This window comes from Thalia democratica, chromosome 2, assembly GCF_965202585.1.
Source record: "Thalia democratica chromosome 2, ktThaDemo2.hap1.1, whole genome shotgun sequence".
NCBI classification, from domain to species: domain Eukaryota; kingdom Metazoa; phylum Chordata; class Thaliacea; order Salpida; family Salpidae; genus Thalia; species Thalia democratica.
Window position 1 is genome coordinate 49,978,993 of NC_139166.1, and position 17,238 is coordinate 49,996,230.

The window sequence follows — 17,238 nt, forward strand, 5'->3', positions numbered from 1 at the left end:
TAGTTAATTGCTTGGTTAGATAACGAACAAAAGTATTTTAATATATTAAAGATTCAATTTACCGTAAAAGCTTTTACTTTAATCATCATACTTTCTTATAATACTAAAACTATTATCGTAACTATAGAATTTAATAAATAGAAATATATACAGTACGTTGAAGACGAATTAATTCTTAAATATTTAATAAGACTTAAAACCAAAACTGCACAACTATCAAAAAATAAAAATTAGTTAAAAGTGTCATAAAAGTTGTATTACGTTTTTGTACTACCAACGTTTTGCTTTAAAAATAAAATTATTTTAAATAAAAAACAATATTTTAGCTGTAAGTTTAATTTTTTTTACATTCGGCTTATTATAAAACTAGTTTAATTAACATTCAATTTTCTTATTTTCTTTTATCAAGCTTTAAAAAATCAAAAAATGCAACTTGTAGGTAGAATAGTCATTGTTATTTAAACTTGTATTTAAACATTTGGAGTTGAAGCACATTTTAAATCAAACGAATTAAAACCTCTTCAATTGATTACTTATTGAATAAAAAAATACGAAAAATAATGTAAAACTAAAGCTAAAAACTTAAAAAAAAATTGACTTTTTTTATAATTTGTCTGAATTCTGATAATAAAAAAAAATCTTTGTTTAAAACCTTAAAATTAATTGACAAGAACAATAAACTACTCATAAACTATAACTTTAAAGAATAAGTTTAGTTATTTAGAATTATTTAGTAAATATAAATAAATTCCAAAAAAATAAGTAGATCAGTTGTGAGATAAATTAAATTTTAAATTAAAATTTTACTATTTAGTAGATATCATATATTTTTTGTGTTGTTTTTAAATTTAAAATCTTACTTTGTTGTAAATTCTCCACAAAAGCACTGCTCATCGTAACTTCTATATCCTGAAACAACTTGACCTTTATTTTCACAATAAACAAAACAAGATAAAGTCGTTGGTTGTTGGGACATAGTCCATTTTTCTTGAGAATATTTTATGATATTTGCACTTATTCTAAAACACCCCAACAGCTTTTGTTGAAGTGAGATAGGCTCTGAAAAATAATAATAAGTCACATATAATTCTACGGGTCAAAATTGTACGAAGATAAAATTGCACGAGTTCACAAAATACTTTTGCACGAAGTCAAATTCGCACGTGGGCACAAAATTGCGCGAGAGAAAAAAATTGCACAAAGATAATTTTGCACAAAGGGTTAGTTTTGCACGAGAGTAAAAATTTACAGAAAAAAAAATATTAGAAACAAAAAGAAAAAAAAAATTATGACCGAGGGTGAGGGTTAGGGGTAACAGTGATAGTCAAAAAAAAAAACTAATAAAAATTATTATCAAAAGAAAAAATAAATAAATAAAAAATAAAGCTACCGACCGAGGGTAAGGGTTAGGGGTAACAGTGATAGTACACAAAAAAAAAATATATATGTTACCGTCCGAGGGTAAGGGTTAGGGGTATCAGTGGTAGTAAAAATAATAATTAAAAAAGTATATATTAAAGTTAATGATAAAAATTTTAAAAATAAAAATAAAATTAAAACCCGTGCAAAAATGTCTCAGCGCAAAATTGGCTGCTCGTGCAAAATTGTCTTCGTGCAATTTTGTGCACTCGTACAATTTTATCCCATCGTGCAATATTTTGTACGCTCGTGCAAATTTTACAGCTAACCAATTCTTCAATTATATAGTTAATTAAAAAAAAAATGCTGTATTTTAAAACTTAAAAAGTTTAACATAAAAACAAATACTTAATTGTTTCTATTTTAAATAAAATTCTTGTTAGATTTACTTTTATTAGTACTTTGAATAGTTACATATGCTAACATTTTGCTAAAGTTTTATTTCAGAATAAAAATGAAAGTCATTAGTAAAATCTCTTATTACATAACATATTTCATTGTATAATAATTTATTGTATGTTTAATATTAAAGGTAAACTAGTTAGTAAACTAGTTTATTTTAATAGAAAAGTACATAAGTAATACAACTGCTATTTTTTTTAGTTTCTTAACTTGTTTACTTTTGAAAAGCTTATAAGCAAACTGTACAAACTTTTATTGCATCGTGACGTAATAAAGTACAAATCTACGCCACTCTCTCCTCCACAACTATCTTCTGAATTTCCTGAACATTTTGTATCGCAACTATCAACATTTTTGATGTTTATAAAATTTTTCACTTTATTTGAACAAAAACATGTTGTGTACCTCAGTCCAGCGTAGTTTGTATTTCTGTTAATTTATATTTTGGTTGTAGTTTAAGATGCTATTTGAAATAAATAAATTTTGAAAAGTTTTGTTTTTGATCTGTCAGTTTTTTTATGCTAAGTTTATTACAATTTAAACTAAAAGTTTTTTTTTGTTTAACACGCTATTGCAAAAAAAAATATCTATAATTAACTTTGTAAAAACTTATGTTATGTACGATAAGTTACTTGACATTAACTCGGAATTTCAAAACATAAGGTAACTATATATAATTTACTAAAACCTTTCTGAGCAATACTGAATGCACTTTTTTCTACTTGCCTTTTCTCCAAAATCAATATTTGTTACACTTGAGAAACTTTTTTTCTTTTTTATATTTAGTTTAAACTTAAAACATCCGAACAGTTGACCTGTTTTATGTAAAACTTGTTTGAAACTATAGTTGTTTCAAAAAATTAAATAAAAAAATAAAAAAGCAAAAAATAAGAAGCTTAAACCTTTCAAAAAGTTAAACTTTAGCTATGATTTTAAGGTCAAAAACTGGTTAGCTAATTATTAAATCTAAGCAATACTTAAATAAATTAAATTTTTATTTAAGCTATAGAATTACAAAGTTATAAGCACTAAAACTCATAGTTTTCTTTTATTTTTGTTAATAGTTTTTTTTTCTTATAACACTATTTGGTTTTAAATACACAACTAGAAAAATATATTGTTAAGTTTTCATATACAAAAATATAGCTGGTAAAAGAGTTAAGTTTATAAAGTTTGATTTTTACTTTTGTTAGGATTTTTCATACTTTAACTAACAGACAACCTGAACATTCTAAGAGTTTTATTGGAAAAACTGAGTCCTAAAATAAAATAAAAAGTATTGATTTTTTTTAACTTAGTTTATTTTGTGTAATTTGAATAGTAAATACTCACTTTCACATCTTAAACCATTTACTTTATCATAAAAATTGTTGACAGTAGTGGTTTTTTGCTTTGAAAATATAGTTAGTTCTTTCTCTTTTTCATTTATTTTTCCAGATGAAAATACGTCTACGACTTTTGGTTTAAAGATCCTGAAAGATTATAAAAGCTTTTTAGACATATTCAACATTTCAAAACGTTATAAATAAAATAAAATGCTTATAAATGTTTAAAAGTAGTGTATGAAACTGCTTAAAGTTTTAGAAAAGTTAATGATTGTAAAATAACTTTTTAACAACAAAAATAATTTGTTTTTTTACAGTTAAAAGAACGAGGTATTTTATAAACGTTAAAAAATATAAATAAATAAAACATTTCTTATGTAATTTCACAAAATCTCAGTAACTTACGTTTCTCTTGGTGTTTCATCGACATTTTTACTCATATAAATACAAACAATAACAATAAGTAAAAACAATAACGCCAGTATACTTGGTTTTTTTAAATTAATTCTTTTCATTGTTCTATTTATATTTCCTTAAACATATTTCTCACTTAAACACCTTAATAACTTCGAGTTTAAACTAGAGATAAGAGAATATTTTATAATTTCTAATCATATAATTAAACAAAAAATTCAAATGCATACTTCAATTCTTGATTTTTATAGTTACCTCTTAATATGTTTTTATAACTTTTCTATATGCATAAAACTTGTGTTCTGTATGTATTTACTGCATAAAGATAAAGCTTGAATTGGAATTAAAAAAAGTTTGGTTTTTTGTAGCTCAAATTGTATAAGGCATAAAACTTAAATTAATTTTTTAATTAATCCATCAGTAAATTATTTTTTATTTATTTTGAATTTATTAATGTAATAAAAAATTAAGCTGTCTGATTGTTCAAAAGTTTTAAAGATATGCTTTATTATATTTATAATTCTGTTCTACGTCAAAACTAAAAGATAGTTATATGTTATAATAACAAATTATACAGTATCCTTCTTTTATAACACTGATATAAATTAAAGTAATAATTCAAAATAAGATAACTAATCACAATATAAACTACTTACATGAAAATGAAGGAAGTGCTAATTCATAGCACTTCCTTCATTTTGATGTAAGTAGTTTATGTTCTGATTTGTTACTTTATTTTGAATTTTTACTCTAATTTATTTAACTTAGACTTAATAATTATAAATATTATATAGTTTTATAACAGTCGGATTTAACATTAAGTATTTTATCTATTATTAACTTATAAAAACCTATAGCAATTATTTTTATTTTAAATGAATTATATACCTACTTTACCTTCTATTTTTTCCTTACAGTACTTATTTTTTTACAGAGCTCACTTTAAGTGTTTTGACTCGTTTACTACACAGAAACATATGTCAGTGTAATATAAGAAGAATACTGTATAATTTGTTATTATTATACATTCCAGTGAAATTGTTTCGCTATGTCAGTTAACAAACGCTTAAATTTATATTTAGAGTAGCTTTATTTTAGTAAGTTTAATATTAAGTTATTTTATTTTTTACAATTATTGATTTACTACAAATCTAAATATCTGTGTAACAAACATCTTCATACCTAAAGTAAAAACTCAAACTGACCTAATAATTATATTAACTTGAATTCTTACAAGCTTTGTCTTTTATCTAGAATAATAAAGCTTTTAACATATGATACCTTATATGAATGGTTTCAAATGTCTTTAAAAACTGTGAAGGTAAAATTTATGAACACTTCGATTGTTTAGTATACTTTTGTTCGAAAATTACTTGTTTTTGTTTAACAATACATATATTTGTATACCATAAAACTAATAACCCTATAAGTTTCTATCATACCTAGAAAAACATTTACTTACTAAGTTTAAAATCAGCTTGCTTATTACAAAAAATTAACTAATTAAAATAACAAAGTTTGTTGCTTTAGTAAATCGGTTTTATTTTTTATTATTAAGTAAACCAAGTTTTAAAAACTTCTACATTTAAAATTTTATTAGCAAGTAACTATCAAAATATTTTAAAAATATATTTGTTTTAATTGTCGTATCTTTTCACTTTACTTTAGTCTTTCTTACTAAAATGTAACCAGTACTTAAGCCCGCTTGGTTAGATCACAACAGCGGTTTCTCGCGACTATTCCTACATGATGAGTCCTAATTAGGACGATACCGGTCGTAGGATTGTCTCGGATGCTGTTGTTGTTGATCGTGCGGTGAAGTTCGTTGTTTATCACTAAAATTTAAATATTAAAATTTATCTAAAGAACAAAATCGTTAATTTAGTCTTCATTCAAAAATTGAATTTGATGATTAATGCAACAAAATTTAATCAATCACACAAATAAATACTGTTTTTTTCACAAAATAGTTGATTACGTATGTCCTGGACAAGACATTAAACTGTATCCAAGTGGTGTACGACTCGATAACCTACAGGTTTTTTGTACACCAGGTCCTATAACAAAATATTTTTAGCGCTTTTTTTTACTTGTTCAATAAACAATAACAGTTTACATCAACTTTATTACTTCGATAGTAATACCGATTACAAAATATATTAATCAGCCTAAAATTACAACGGTTGAAAAGACAAAACTCTTTTTATTTTACTTGTTGATAATATTTTAAATAAAACAGTTAGTAAAGTATAGCATTATGTTTTTTGTTTGATCACTAACTCTTCTTAAGGTACAAGTCAATAATTATACTTTGAAAATTTATTAGTAAATACAATAACACAAAAAAAGTCGGTATTTAGCTATAATTTATCTGCAAACAATGATGAAAAAAATTACAAATAAGAATTTTTTCTTATATTGAACTGAGAAAAAAGAAGAAATAAATTCAAAGTCTTAATAATTCTATCTTACGGTAAAACTTATTAACGCGGTAAATTGCCAAATCGATCTTTTAATATAAGTAAATAAAATGTTTACTTAATCTGAATCAGGGGAGGAGGGACGCTGGCGCATGCGTGCCACCCAAAAAAAAATAATTAAAAAAAAAAATGCAATATCTTTATCCTTTATTGTTTTTTTTTTCGCTTAATTTGCCTTTTTTCAACTATGTTTTTCTACTATTCAAAAAGTAAAACGAAGTTTCGAATACCAGTTAGTGACAAGTTAGGGAAATTACCCAGTATACTGATTCGGTGCGTAATTGCAAATGCGCACCGATGTTAATGAAAAACTCCATAAGGAAAAATGTTGTAACTTCATTAACTTCATAAGAATTTAGACTCAAACAGTACGCAACTAGTTAGTGCACCGCAGTAGTATAACCTTATGACGGATTTTTTTAGATAGACAAATGCTAACATTTTGTTAACAAATCATAAAGCTAAACCTGTTTTATAGTGATAATGATTCAAGAATAAACAAACTGTAGTAAAAATAGCAATAAACAACTGCTAATAAAATAAAAATAAATTGATAATAAAAATAGAAAACACTAACAACATAATTTAAAAGAAAAATAATAAAAAACAGAAAAAAAATAAAATTAAAACAAATAATAAACAAACAGTTCATACTGTGATTACAGTTTTAATCTCACTATACAAAAAGTATTGTTTAAATTAACTAAACTTAAATTTTTTTTTAAGTAATTTTTTATTATTATGATAACAAACAAATCGAACTTTATTATTTTACCAGCCATAAAGTTTAAAAATTAATCAATTTTTGTAGCAAGCTATTTTAAAATTTCTTTAGTCACATCATGAATAAATTTGTAGCAACTTGTAAAACAGAATTTTTTACAATCAATTTTTATTCTAAAAGAAATAATTGATTAATTTTAAATTTAAGTTCATTTTGTTTTAAATCAAATTTTAATAAAAAAAAATTCTTTCTACCAACTGTTTGTAGTATTTAAAAAATGCTATTCCCTAAAGATCTTAGAAAAACTGACTTTAAGATAAGTGAAAAGTTATATTTCTTGTGAATTTTTAAAAGCATTGAAAAAGTTGAACTTGAAAAATTTATCTTTCAAACATTTTGTTTTGTATCAGAAACATTAATTAAAATCTTTCCACACACTCAGGATAACTCAGGATTTTATGAAGTTTTGGAAAACTTTAGTATGACCGAGTAAAAATCATGATAACTCTGAATGTTTTAAGTATTTTTAAGCTCAGGCTGACTAAGGATAGATTTGTTTTTTTTTAAACTCAGGGTAGATTTAGTGGTTTTAAAAGCTTTGTTATAAAGCTTAGTTTCTATTAGTTTAAAAACCTTTAAAAAATCTGTAAAAGAATTTAAAATGCTTATGATGACACATGACATTTTTAAACTAACTCAGGACAGTTATTTTGACTCAAAGAGTGGTAAGGCAATCCTGATATCTTCAAAGTTAATTATTTTTTGTTTTTTTTTTGTAAAATATGTTTTATAATACTAAAGAAAAAGTAAATATTTGTTTTCATTAATTTTTAGATTATTAATAAAAAATATGCAAAGTAATATTGTATGGAATGTTGCTAGTATAAAAATATGTCAGGTAGGAAAATTATCTGAAGTTCAAAAGCTTGAATTGAAAAATAGCAGACCAACACCAGATATTACTATTACTCAAGACTGCAGTTCAAGTGGTATGAATTTTTTTATTTTAATGTTGTTTATATTTCAGATTTTCTTCATTTATTAAGATTTATTTTTAAAGTTTTACATTGTAATATAGGTAAAAATGTAGAAGTTAAAAAAAGCTAGCTCTTTAGACTTCTCGTAAAAAAAATTAAAAATTTTCAATTTTAATACTAAAGATTTAACATTTTTATATAAAAGATAAAGATAGTATATTAAAAGCTGCAACAAACTAAACGTATGAGTCATTTTGAGTTTAATACAATTCTTTTTTGTTGATATAAAATAGATATTGAACATTATTTAGAATTTGCACAGAGAAAAATCCTTTGAGGTATTATTTGTTATACTTAGTTGACTATTTATTTGTAGTTTAATGCCATAGGGGGGTTAAGCCATGTTTTTTAGAAGTTGATCTTATTTGAAATATTTCTTTTTAAGCTTTAAGATGCTTTTTATTGTTTTAAAAAATTCGAATTATTTTTTAGATATGACCAGTCAAAGTCGGGCCGCATAATAGGTTACCTATTGGAAGGAAAAACTAAAACAGCGAAAAAAGGCTAGTTTGTTTAAAATCTATCTCCTCCTACATTTTTCAAGCAATCTTCTTCAAACTTTAACAGTTTGATCTTTATACAATAACAGAAAAACCTTACTTGTGAATTTGAAAATTTGTAGTAAAAATATATTTTGTTTGAAAGAAAAAGAGTTTTTTAAATTTTTGTGATAAAATTTTTATTTATTTTAATTATCTAAATTCATAAGTAACATTTTTTTCTTGTAATTTAAGAAACATTTTCTTAAATTTGAAGAAGATTGCTTGAAAAATGAAGTAGGAGATAGATTTTTAGTAATTTTTTGAATTTCCGATAAAATTGACCCCGAAAAATTTGCGGCCCAAAAGTTTTAATTAAGGGGATTTTTTGAAAAAAAAAAATTTGCGCTCCCCTGACCAAAATACCACGCTACGCCACTGGTGGCTTTAGTTGTTTTTTCTTGTTTGAGAGGCAATGCAAAGTAAAGTAAAAAAAAATCAAAATAGTCTTAAGTGTGTTTTTATATCAAATATCTCCTTTGATTCATCTAACAAATACACCCTTTCTAATTATTAAACGGGATAAAATAAAATTTTACAACAATAATGATTTTTAATAAAGTTAAGAACCTGTTTTATTGATTTTTATAAATAAATGAAAATCCATAGATAAAGTATAATAAAGACAGCAGCATAAACTTATTATACAATTAGTTTTATATTCTTAGTACTAAAATTGTATATTTGTAGAAAAATAAAATTGAACAAAAACGGTCATAATTGTTGTATAAAAGTATAACTATGTTATTTAATATATCTTGCAAAGTAATTTATTTTCTACAACTATTAAAAAACTAAAAGTATATCTACATATTGTAGAAACTGTCATGAACTTTTTATTTGCAATGCGAGTATTTATTTTTAAAGTAATTTGTGAGGATTCTTTGTTTAAAAAGTAGAAATACACTAACTCAAAGTATGTAGCAAAGGTGTATTGTTGTTATTTAATTTTATTTAAACTATTTTAGAAAAGATACAGCAAAGTTAAATGTTCTTTTATGAACCTAGAACTACCTATTGTTGACAGTTTTTATTATTATAGTTTATCAAACTGATAAAATAGTATGCTTAGGAGTTTATACTTCCTTTTATTTTAAGTTCCATGACATTTCAAATGAAAGATACAGCTTAAACAGAGATAAAATAATAGGATTAGCATGCATTATAAATGATTACACTTTAAATGAAACGTTACTGCTGTATATTTTCATCAAATATAAATGGGCTTCAAAATCTTTCTAGGTTTAAATTTGACGAAAACTTGTTAAATATCTTAATAAACTTTTTAAAATTATCACAACTAGCACTACAAAAGATATTTTTTTGAAAAAAATTTGAAAAAAAAACAAAAAAATTTAAATGTAAAGTTAATTAAGTTACTTACGATGCTGGATGATTTTGTTATATTTACTTTTATAACATTTATGTCTATACAGTTTTTATAAGTAATCTATTTGTTTCGTTACAAGTGTTTCTTTAACTATCACATATATGTAAAGTATCAGATATATTGTAGAAATGTAAATGTTTAAACTCAAATCTTATTTTATAGCGTTTAAATTCATAAAAATTGTGAAAGACACTGTAATAAAAAAAATTTATTAAGAAATATGGATGAGTTATTGTCTCATACAAAGTTTAAGAAGTATCATCAGCAGTTACTGGCTGAAGATCCGAAACTTTCTCGTTTTTATCTTGCACGTCATTATCAGCTGGTTTATCAACTTCGACATCAACGATCTGGTTTGGAATACCTTGTTCCGCGCCACTAGAAGCTTTTGGGTCTTCCTGAGCCGGAACAGCTAAAGTGTTGCCGTTGACCCAAGCCACCTTTATTTCTTTTTCAGGACGTAACACGACTCCTCCATTTATTTTAGGGCTTGGAGTGTGATTTCTAGTGGCACTTTTTGTCCAAGCGTCATTGCTTGTCTCACTTGGCTGTACATATCTGCGTTGAATGAAAATGATTTTTATTATATTGTAAACGTTTTTCTCTTGCATTACTTTAAATTGCGCGAGTGCTTTGAATAGTATAATAGTACTTGAATCCTAGGAAAGATAACAAATTGTATCTGTGGTAAATGGCTCGATACCAAAAGGTTTTTTAGTACAAAAGGATTTAGACCAAATTTTTTGAGTCCTTTTTTGTCTTTTAATAAGGGTATGAAAATAACAAATTACTATTTTTAAAATAAAACATAACTTACAATATTTTAATGCCATTTTTGTTCTATGATTATTTAATAGTTTAGTTGTAGAAAATGAGTAAAAATGTTGTGCTTTTGTTAAAAAGTTGCTGTCCAAAAACTTAAGATAGTATTTGGAAAATCTTATGTGACAGTTTAAGTTTTTCAAAACACTATAACAAAATTTTTAACTTAAAATACTTTTATTAACAAATTTAACAAAAGGTATTTTTGTTGCATTATAAGTTTTTATTTTTTCTGTATCTGTAGTTTCTATGGAGTACTTATTGCAGTTACAGAAATTATTTATAAAAAATGTTTATTAAGTATAATTAATATTTTAAATAGTTTAGTGTTTTAGAAAAAATAATTTAAAACGTAAAAAATTAAAATCTAAACAAAAATTAAACTAAAAATAAGTCCTTAAGTCTTGAGCTCTAAGTTTTAAATGAAAAAGTTATTAAGAAATTTGATTTACTTAGTTCGGAAAGTAAAGTTAAAGTTTAGTTGCAAAACTTTTCTATTTAATATTATTTAGAAAATGCTTTTATAATTAAGTTTATTATCTATTAAAAGATACTACACTTCGTTTTAGTAGTTAGGACTATTATAATAAAAGATAAATTGAATTATATATAAAATTTTAGGACAAAAAATTGTACTAAAATTTATGAACTTAAACCTGCTAAGTGTTTTTAATGGTGTAAAAGAGCATCCTGTTAAAACTTAGCATAAATATTTAACACTTTCCAACTAATTTGACTATCTGATAGAAGTTGATAAATAATTTACAGAACGAAAATTTCTTAAAATCTTAAATTTCTTGATAGCTTTTAACAGTTTTCTGTACACTTTTTACTAATAAACGCTACCAAACATACTAGTTTTTTAAGTCATTAATTTTGATAAAAAAAACTCCACTTTTTATAGCTTTAAAAGTTTTATAAAAAAAATACCATTTGATGTGTAAAAAGTTTATTTAACCTAATATATTCTTCAAAATATTATTATAACGGTCCTAAATAAACATTTCATTGTTTAGAATACTTTTATAAATTATTGCTTTATTAAATTTATTAAATTCACTAATTTTTTTTGTAGTTTGATCATAGGTCTAATAAAACTAAATAAACTTTGGTTATTTTTTACAAAGTATCTTTTCTGATAGAACTGTATCAGCTTACACTACTATAATTGAAATAATAAATATAGTTATAGTATAATAATATTAAAACTTAAACATGTTCAAAAGTACCTTGATCTCATAATTTAAATTTTAGGTTTTAAAAAAGAACTGTTTTGATAACAAAAAACAAATACAAACCCTTTTCCAAGAGTTACTAGGGATTCATCAAAATAGTTATCGGTAAATCGAAGCATTTGTTGAAGTGCAGATAACGAAAGAATGTCTACACAAGTATCTAATTCTATTTCATGGGTGTAATTTTTTATTGGTAGAATATGACAAACTGGTATGCCGATTTTAAGGCTGGCCTACACAAAAAACAAGTTTTTGTTGTACATTACATCTACTGATTAGTTTTAAATCAAGGCTAGTTTTATATTCTAACATTATTTTTGAATACTACTTTCATGAAGAAAAGCTGCGTTTTGAAAATATTAGTGACACATTTATTTTATTAGAACTTGAAAGATTAATGCTAACATTACTTATTATAAAGCATTCATGGAAAATACATTAGGAAACATTTTGTTGTAAAATATTATATGAATAAAAGTTATATGTAGACACATAACTTTCTAAAAGAAAAAAATAAATATTTTAAACAAAATATATTTTTATATAGGATTGAATAAACATTGAAAAACAGAGAACATAAAATTTACATAAATGTCAATTTCGAACCAGAAGATACTTTATTTTAACATTTCGATTACCATTGTAAAGTTCTCACTTGTGGTGCAAATTTTAAAATTACTATAGCTTTTTCATCTTACTAAAACGAACGAACAAATTAATAAAACTATAATCAACGAATGTATATGTAGTTATCTTACTTGTGCAATAAGCTGTTGAACCTTCGAACTTCTGTACACAAGTGAAATGTCTTTTAATGTGTGCGAGCAAGCTTGATCTATCTTACTGACAAGGACAAGCAATGGAATTCCTTTAGTTTATCAATTAAAGTTTAGTACAAATAAATAACTTTAAATGTATTAATATCTTACTTTAAGTTTTATTGTTGTAGTATTAGTAAATTAAAAAACTGTAATGATTTTATTGATTAAGTTAAACAACGACTCTTATGTAGCATTTATTAATTTAAAATGATTTGAACTATAAAAAGGTCAACATTTATTTGATTTGAGTAATTTTTTTTTAAATTTTAAACAAAAGAATTAAAAATCTAAATTTGAAAAATTTACTTGCAAAATTTTTTTTTGTGCAAAAGGAAAACAAAACATTTTTTTCAAAAAATGTTAAAAAGATTAAGTTGATTATCTTTAAAAACTAAAACATAAAAAACTTAGTCTCTGGCTAAATAAGAGTATGTTAAATGTGTTAGTACAGTATTTTTTTAACCCCTCGAAGTAATTTTTTTCCGCATTTCCGACAACTTTCGCTTTAGGCCTTCATCCATATTTTCAATTTTAGTAGCATCAAGCACAAATGCACAGCAGTGAATTTTTTCTTTTAGTCCCGGTGACTTTTTAAACCCGTGCATATCAGCAGAAATATTGCCTTTAGAATCAAACTGTAGTGAAAGAAAAACTTCTAGTTATCTGTTTCAAAAACTAGTAAGTAAACTTAGTCTTAGTAATCTTTGTTTCTTAAGATACTTTTTAGTAGTAATTCGGTATTTAGCGCTAATTAAATAACACTTTTTTGTTATTTTTTAACTACACAATGTTAAAAAAGGTTACTGTGAACCACGAAATTAATTTGTTCTATTTTCAATATACATACATGGATATATATTCATTACTCAAAGTTATTCTAGTAAAAAAATCAATGTATATAAATATATATGTCTTGTTATATATTTTATTTTTGTGCTAATTAAATTTTACAAGGTTTTTAATATTATACTTTTTGCACTAGTATATTTATAAACACTTTTCGACAAAAGATCAAGTATACATAATTTAATTTTAAATTTTAAGCATTTTAAACGTAAGTAGTAAAAAAAGTTATAGTGGGTTCAAGTCAACAGAAAATTAAAACAACAATTGCATTTGTTATGTATAAAAACATTGTTCTTAATCTTTTTGACTTCAGTATAAACTGCTTTAACCTTTTTTAGTTTAAGTTTTACAACCTAAAATAAATAAGTTCCATGCTAAAACGCTCTCCCTCTCTAATGCATTATTAACTTCTACCAATATTTGAATAAGAAACTATGGTGACACGGTAATTTATTATTAGTCGTATATAATCAATTACTGACATCTTTTAAAACTAGAAACGACTACGGCTTGTCTACTAACTTCTTATAAATAAAACTTTAATGTTTTTTTTTAGACACAACTGTATAAGTTTCTAATAATAAACAAAAAGACAAAAAGTATTATAAAAAAAAACTGCTGGTTAGATTAAAAAAAGTTAAATTCTGAAATATTTGAATACTTAATTGTTATAAATTTAAATGACTAGATATTAATTTACAACTAGCTTAATTATAATATCAGTTAAATAAAATAGTTATATGCTGCATTGCAGTTATAAATAAAATCAAGTACATACTCTTTTTAATACCGTTTAGAAATTATTATTTTTTAAATAATTATATCATCTTCAGCCAACAATAAGTTTATTGCAAAAAAATAGATTATATGAATTTCATGAGTATCATTACGTAATACTCAAACTGAAATTTAAACCTGGCTCGTTTAGTAAGTTTATAAAGTCTGCAAACACGCTGTACATTTTAAATGCCTTTTTTATTGTACGACTGTTGTTTACTAAAACTTGTTTGTAGTTGTTTAAAATAGTAAATGATATAGAATTTACTGAGTGGTCATAGCTGGTGAGTAGTAATTATTCTATTACTTAATCGTACAAAACATGTTTTGAATTAAGACAGGATAAAAAGTAAAACTAGTTAAACTGTTTTGCTTGCGACTTGAATACGATTTATGCATAGAGGTTGAAGAATAGTTTTTCCATTGTCATTAAAAAAAGATATTACGAACTAATTTATACTATACCACACTGTAAGTTAATATTTCAATAACACCTGATGGTTATCAGGGACGTGCCCGTCGAGTATGTAAGGAAGCTCTGCCGGGTCGAAACCTTCCCCGCTGTTCCCTTCAACCCCCATCGTGTCGACTATTTCAAAGTTCAGAACTTTTCCCTCCCTACCATCGCGAACTTGATAACTTCGCATCTTAATTCAGGTTTATAATAATATGCACCAGCATTTGTGAATGAAAATAGTAATTAAAATTGTTAGAATAAAAATTTAATAAAACCTTACTGAATTGTACAATCCGTTTAAAAGAACTTTTAGTTAAATTATATGACTTTTTTTTTGTTTTTACTCAAACATGTTAAAAGTTAAGATAAAAAGTTCAACAGCTTTAAACTATAGTACAAAATAGATTTGAAAAGAATTAAAAACTTTAAAATGTACTATACAACCTTAGTCGTTACGGTTCGTTGGTCATCCGGACTGCCCACAACCGCCTGTGCGGTCACGTGATTCCGAAAAATGGAGTTGATTGTGTTGAAGAAGGAGGACTTGCCGACGTTGGTGTGTCCGAGGAGTAGGATGCGAGCCTGCTTCACTCCCACCTGATCGAGAGGCTTGTACTCTCTAATGGTTTCGATGAGCTCGTACCTTGTTCTGCGTGATATATTCAAGCTACATTAGTCAAATAAAACGATTAAATGACAAGTAAAATTCTTTAAAAAAATTTATAAAAGGTTAGAACTCAAAAAATAATGCATGCTTTTAAGAAAAAAAAAAGGGTTGTAGGACTTATTGAAAAGATTGTTATAGTTAAAAATTAATTAAAAAAAAAATTGTTAAAAGTTCATTTTAAAGAAAACCTAAAATCACTATATTTTAAAACGTATTTTGGCCGTACCTCAAAAAAAATCTTTAAACATTGAAAAAAAGTTTTTTAAGTATTAATTATACCTAAAATGATTTTTTTTGAATATAAACAACTTTTCGATTTGTGTTCCGTTTTACTTTTTTTTAAAGAATTTGAAGTGTTGGCATTTCAATTGTGCGAATTTAAATAGTCGTGCACCCAATAGAAACGGCGTTTTTAGATAACTTTTCGTAAAAGTAATAAACTGATAAATGAAAATAACAAAAGTGAAATTATTACTTACTGATCTTTCCATTCTAAAGGCCGCCATTGATTTTTAACTAGAGTTGAGTGGTTCAAACTCCCTAAAAAATTTATAAAAAAGAATTAAAAAAATATTTTATATAGTTAGAAAAGTTTAATATAATTTAAAAAAACTTAATCACTATCCTTAAAAAAATTAAACTGAACAAAACGTTTTTTTTTTTAATTAAAACTTTCTTTTAGTAATTTCATATAACTAAAGAAGAATAAACAGTTTTTGTTAAACTTAAATAGTTTTAAAGTTTTCTCAAAATAGGTTTGAAAAAACAGCAAGTTACTAAAACTAAATAGTTTTAAAATCAACTTGAATATATATTTTGTTAACATTTTTCAAAGATAATCGTTAGCATTTGAAACTTTTACTTTGAAAATTAGAAAATAAGAAAATAGTACAAGTATTGAAAACTACCTAAAAGAGTTTCTAAAAGTTATAAAAGTTTTACTAATTAATAACAAAAAATGGTTTAAAGATTATAATCTATTTTGTTTTAAATGTTAACTAATCTTACTTTTAATTCAATTCACAATACTTGTAAGGGTTAAGTAATTTTGTAAATGTCTCCTTTTTATTTTACTGCCGTTTATGTATTATTTTTTTTAAATTTACTAGATGTTAATTTAGCTTTAAAAACCACTCTTGATAGAATTTTTTTTTCAATTAGTTTCTAAACAACAATTCATCAGTAACAGTTTTACATTAGAAACACTGACTTTATAAGTTTGAAAAGAATATAAACTCCAAATTTACTAATTTCAAAACTGAAAGTAGCAAACTGTTGGTTAAACCCAAATTTTAATAATTTATTAACACTAGTTATGTTTTAAAAAATAAATTGTTTTTAACTTTTAAATCAGAATTGGAAGCTTGCAGAAGTATTAGAGAAAACTTAAAAATAATGAAACGAATAGTTTTCACCAGAAAGGTAACACAAACTTGATATGAATAGTTAATTTAGAGTTTGAAATATCAAGTTACTAACGAGGAATGTTGTTTCCCATTTTCTTCTCAGATTGGTTACTTTACCATTTATTATACTGAAAAAAAATAAAACTATTTGTTAAACAATAAATAGATAAGACTTGTTAATTTTATTGATTGTACCGAGTATTATTTTCATAAAACTTTACATTATATAACTAGAATCGTAGTTTAGATAAATTATAAAACTCGAAAAGTTTTGTAACATTTATACTTTCTTTATATCTTTTAAAAAATAAATACAAATGTTTAAAAAAAAGTTTCTTATATTTCTTCTTTAAATGTGTTTATGAAGTGGAAGACATTTTATTTTAATTGACACATTTGTTCAAGGGAAAAAATACTTTAAGTAACAAGCATAAACTTTCGTTTACTGAGAACAGAACAAGCACCGTATTGATTTAA

At 24.4% G+C, this 17,238-nt stretch overlaps 1 protein-coding gene across 1 annotated transcript; it reads right to left on the reverse strand.

Moving 5' to 3' along the window:
* Nucleotides 1-9,362: 9,362 nt before the first annotated feature.
* On the reverse strand, nt 9,363-16,886 carry LOC145829409 (interferon-induced protein 44-like). The gene is made up of 8 exons (XM_082937189.1): nt 16,835-16,886; nt 15,835-15,895; nt 15,133-15,337; nt 14,726-14,878; nt 13,072-13,243; nt 12,546-12,655; nt 11,851-12,020; nt 9,363-10,288 (listed from the first exon to the last, which is right to left on the reverse strand). The coding sequence occupies exons 1-8, from the start codon at nt 16,851-16,853 to the stop codon at nt 9,979-9,981; spliced, it is 1,200 nt and encodes a 399-aa protein (XP_082793315.1). The 5' UTR covers nt 16,854-16,886; the 3' UTR covers nt 9,363-9,978.
* Between the last annotated feature and the right edge of the window lie 352 nt (nt 16,887-17,238).

Bases quoted from the DNA above. Each gene is read 5' to 3' on its own strand.
- LOC145829409 (XM_082937189.1), bottom strand. The intron at 15,338-15,834 runs GTAAGTAATAAT...TATATCACGCAG, and splicing joins CCTTTAGAATGGAAAGATCA to AACAAGGTACGAGCTCATCG. The intron at 10,289-11,850 runs GTTTGTATTTGT...CATTCAACGCAG, and splicing joins CTAGTAACTCTTGGAAAAGG to ATATGTACAGCCAAGTGAGA.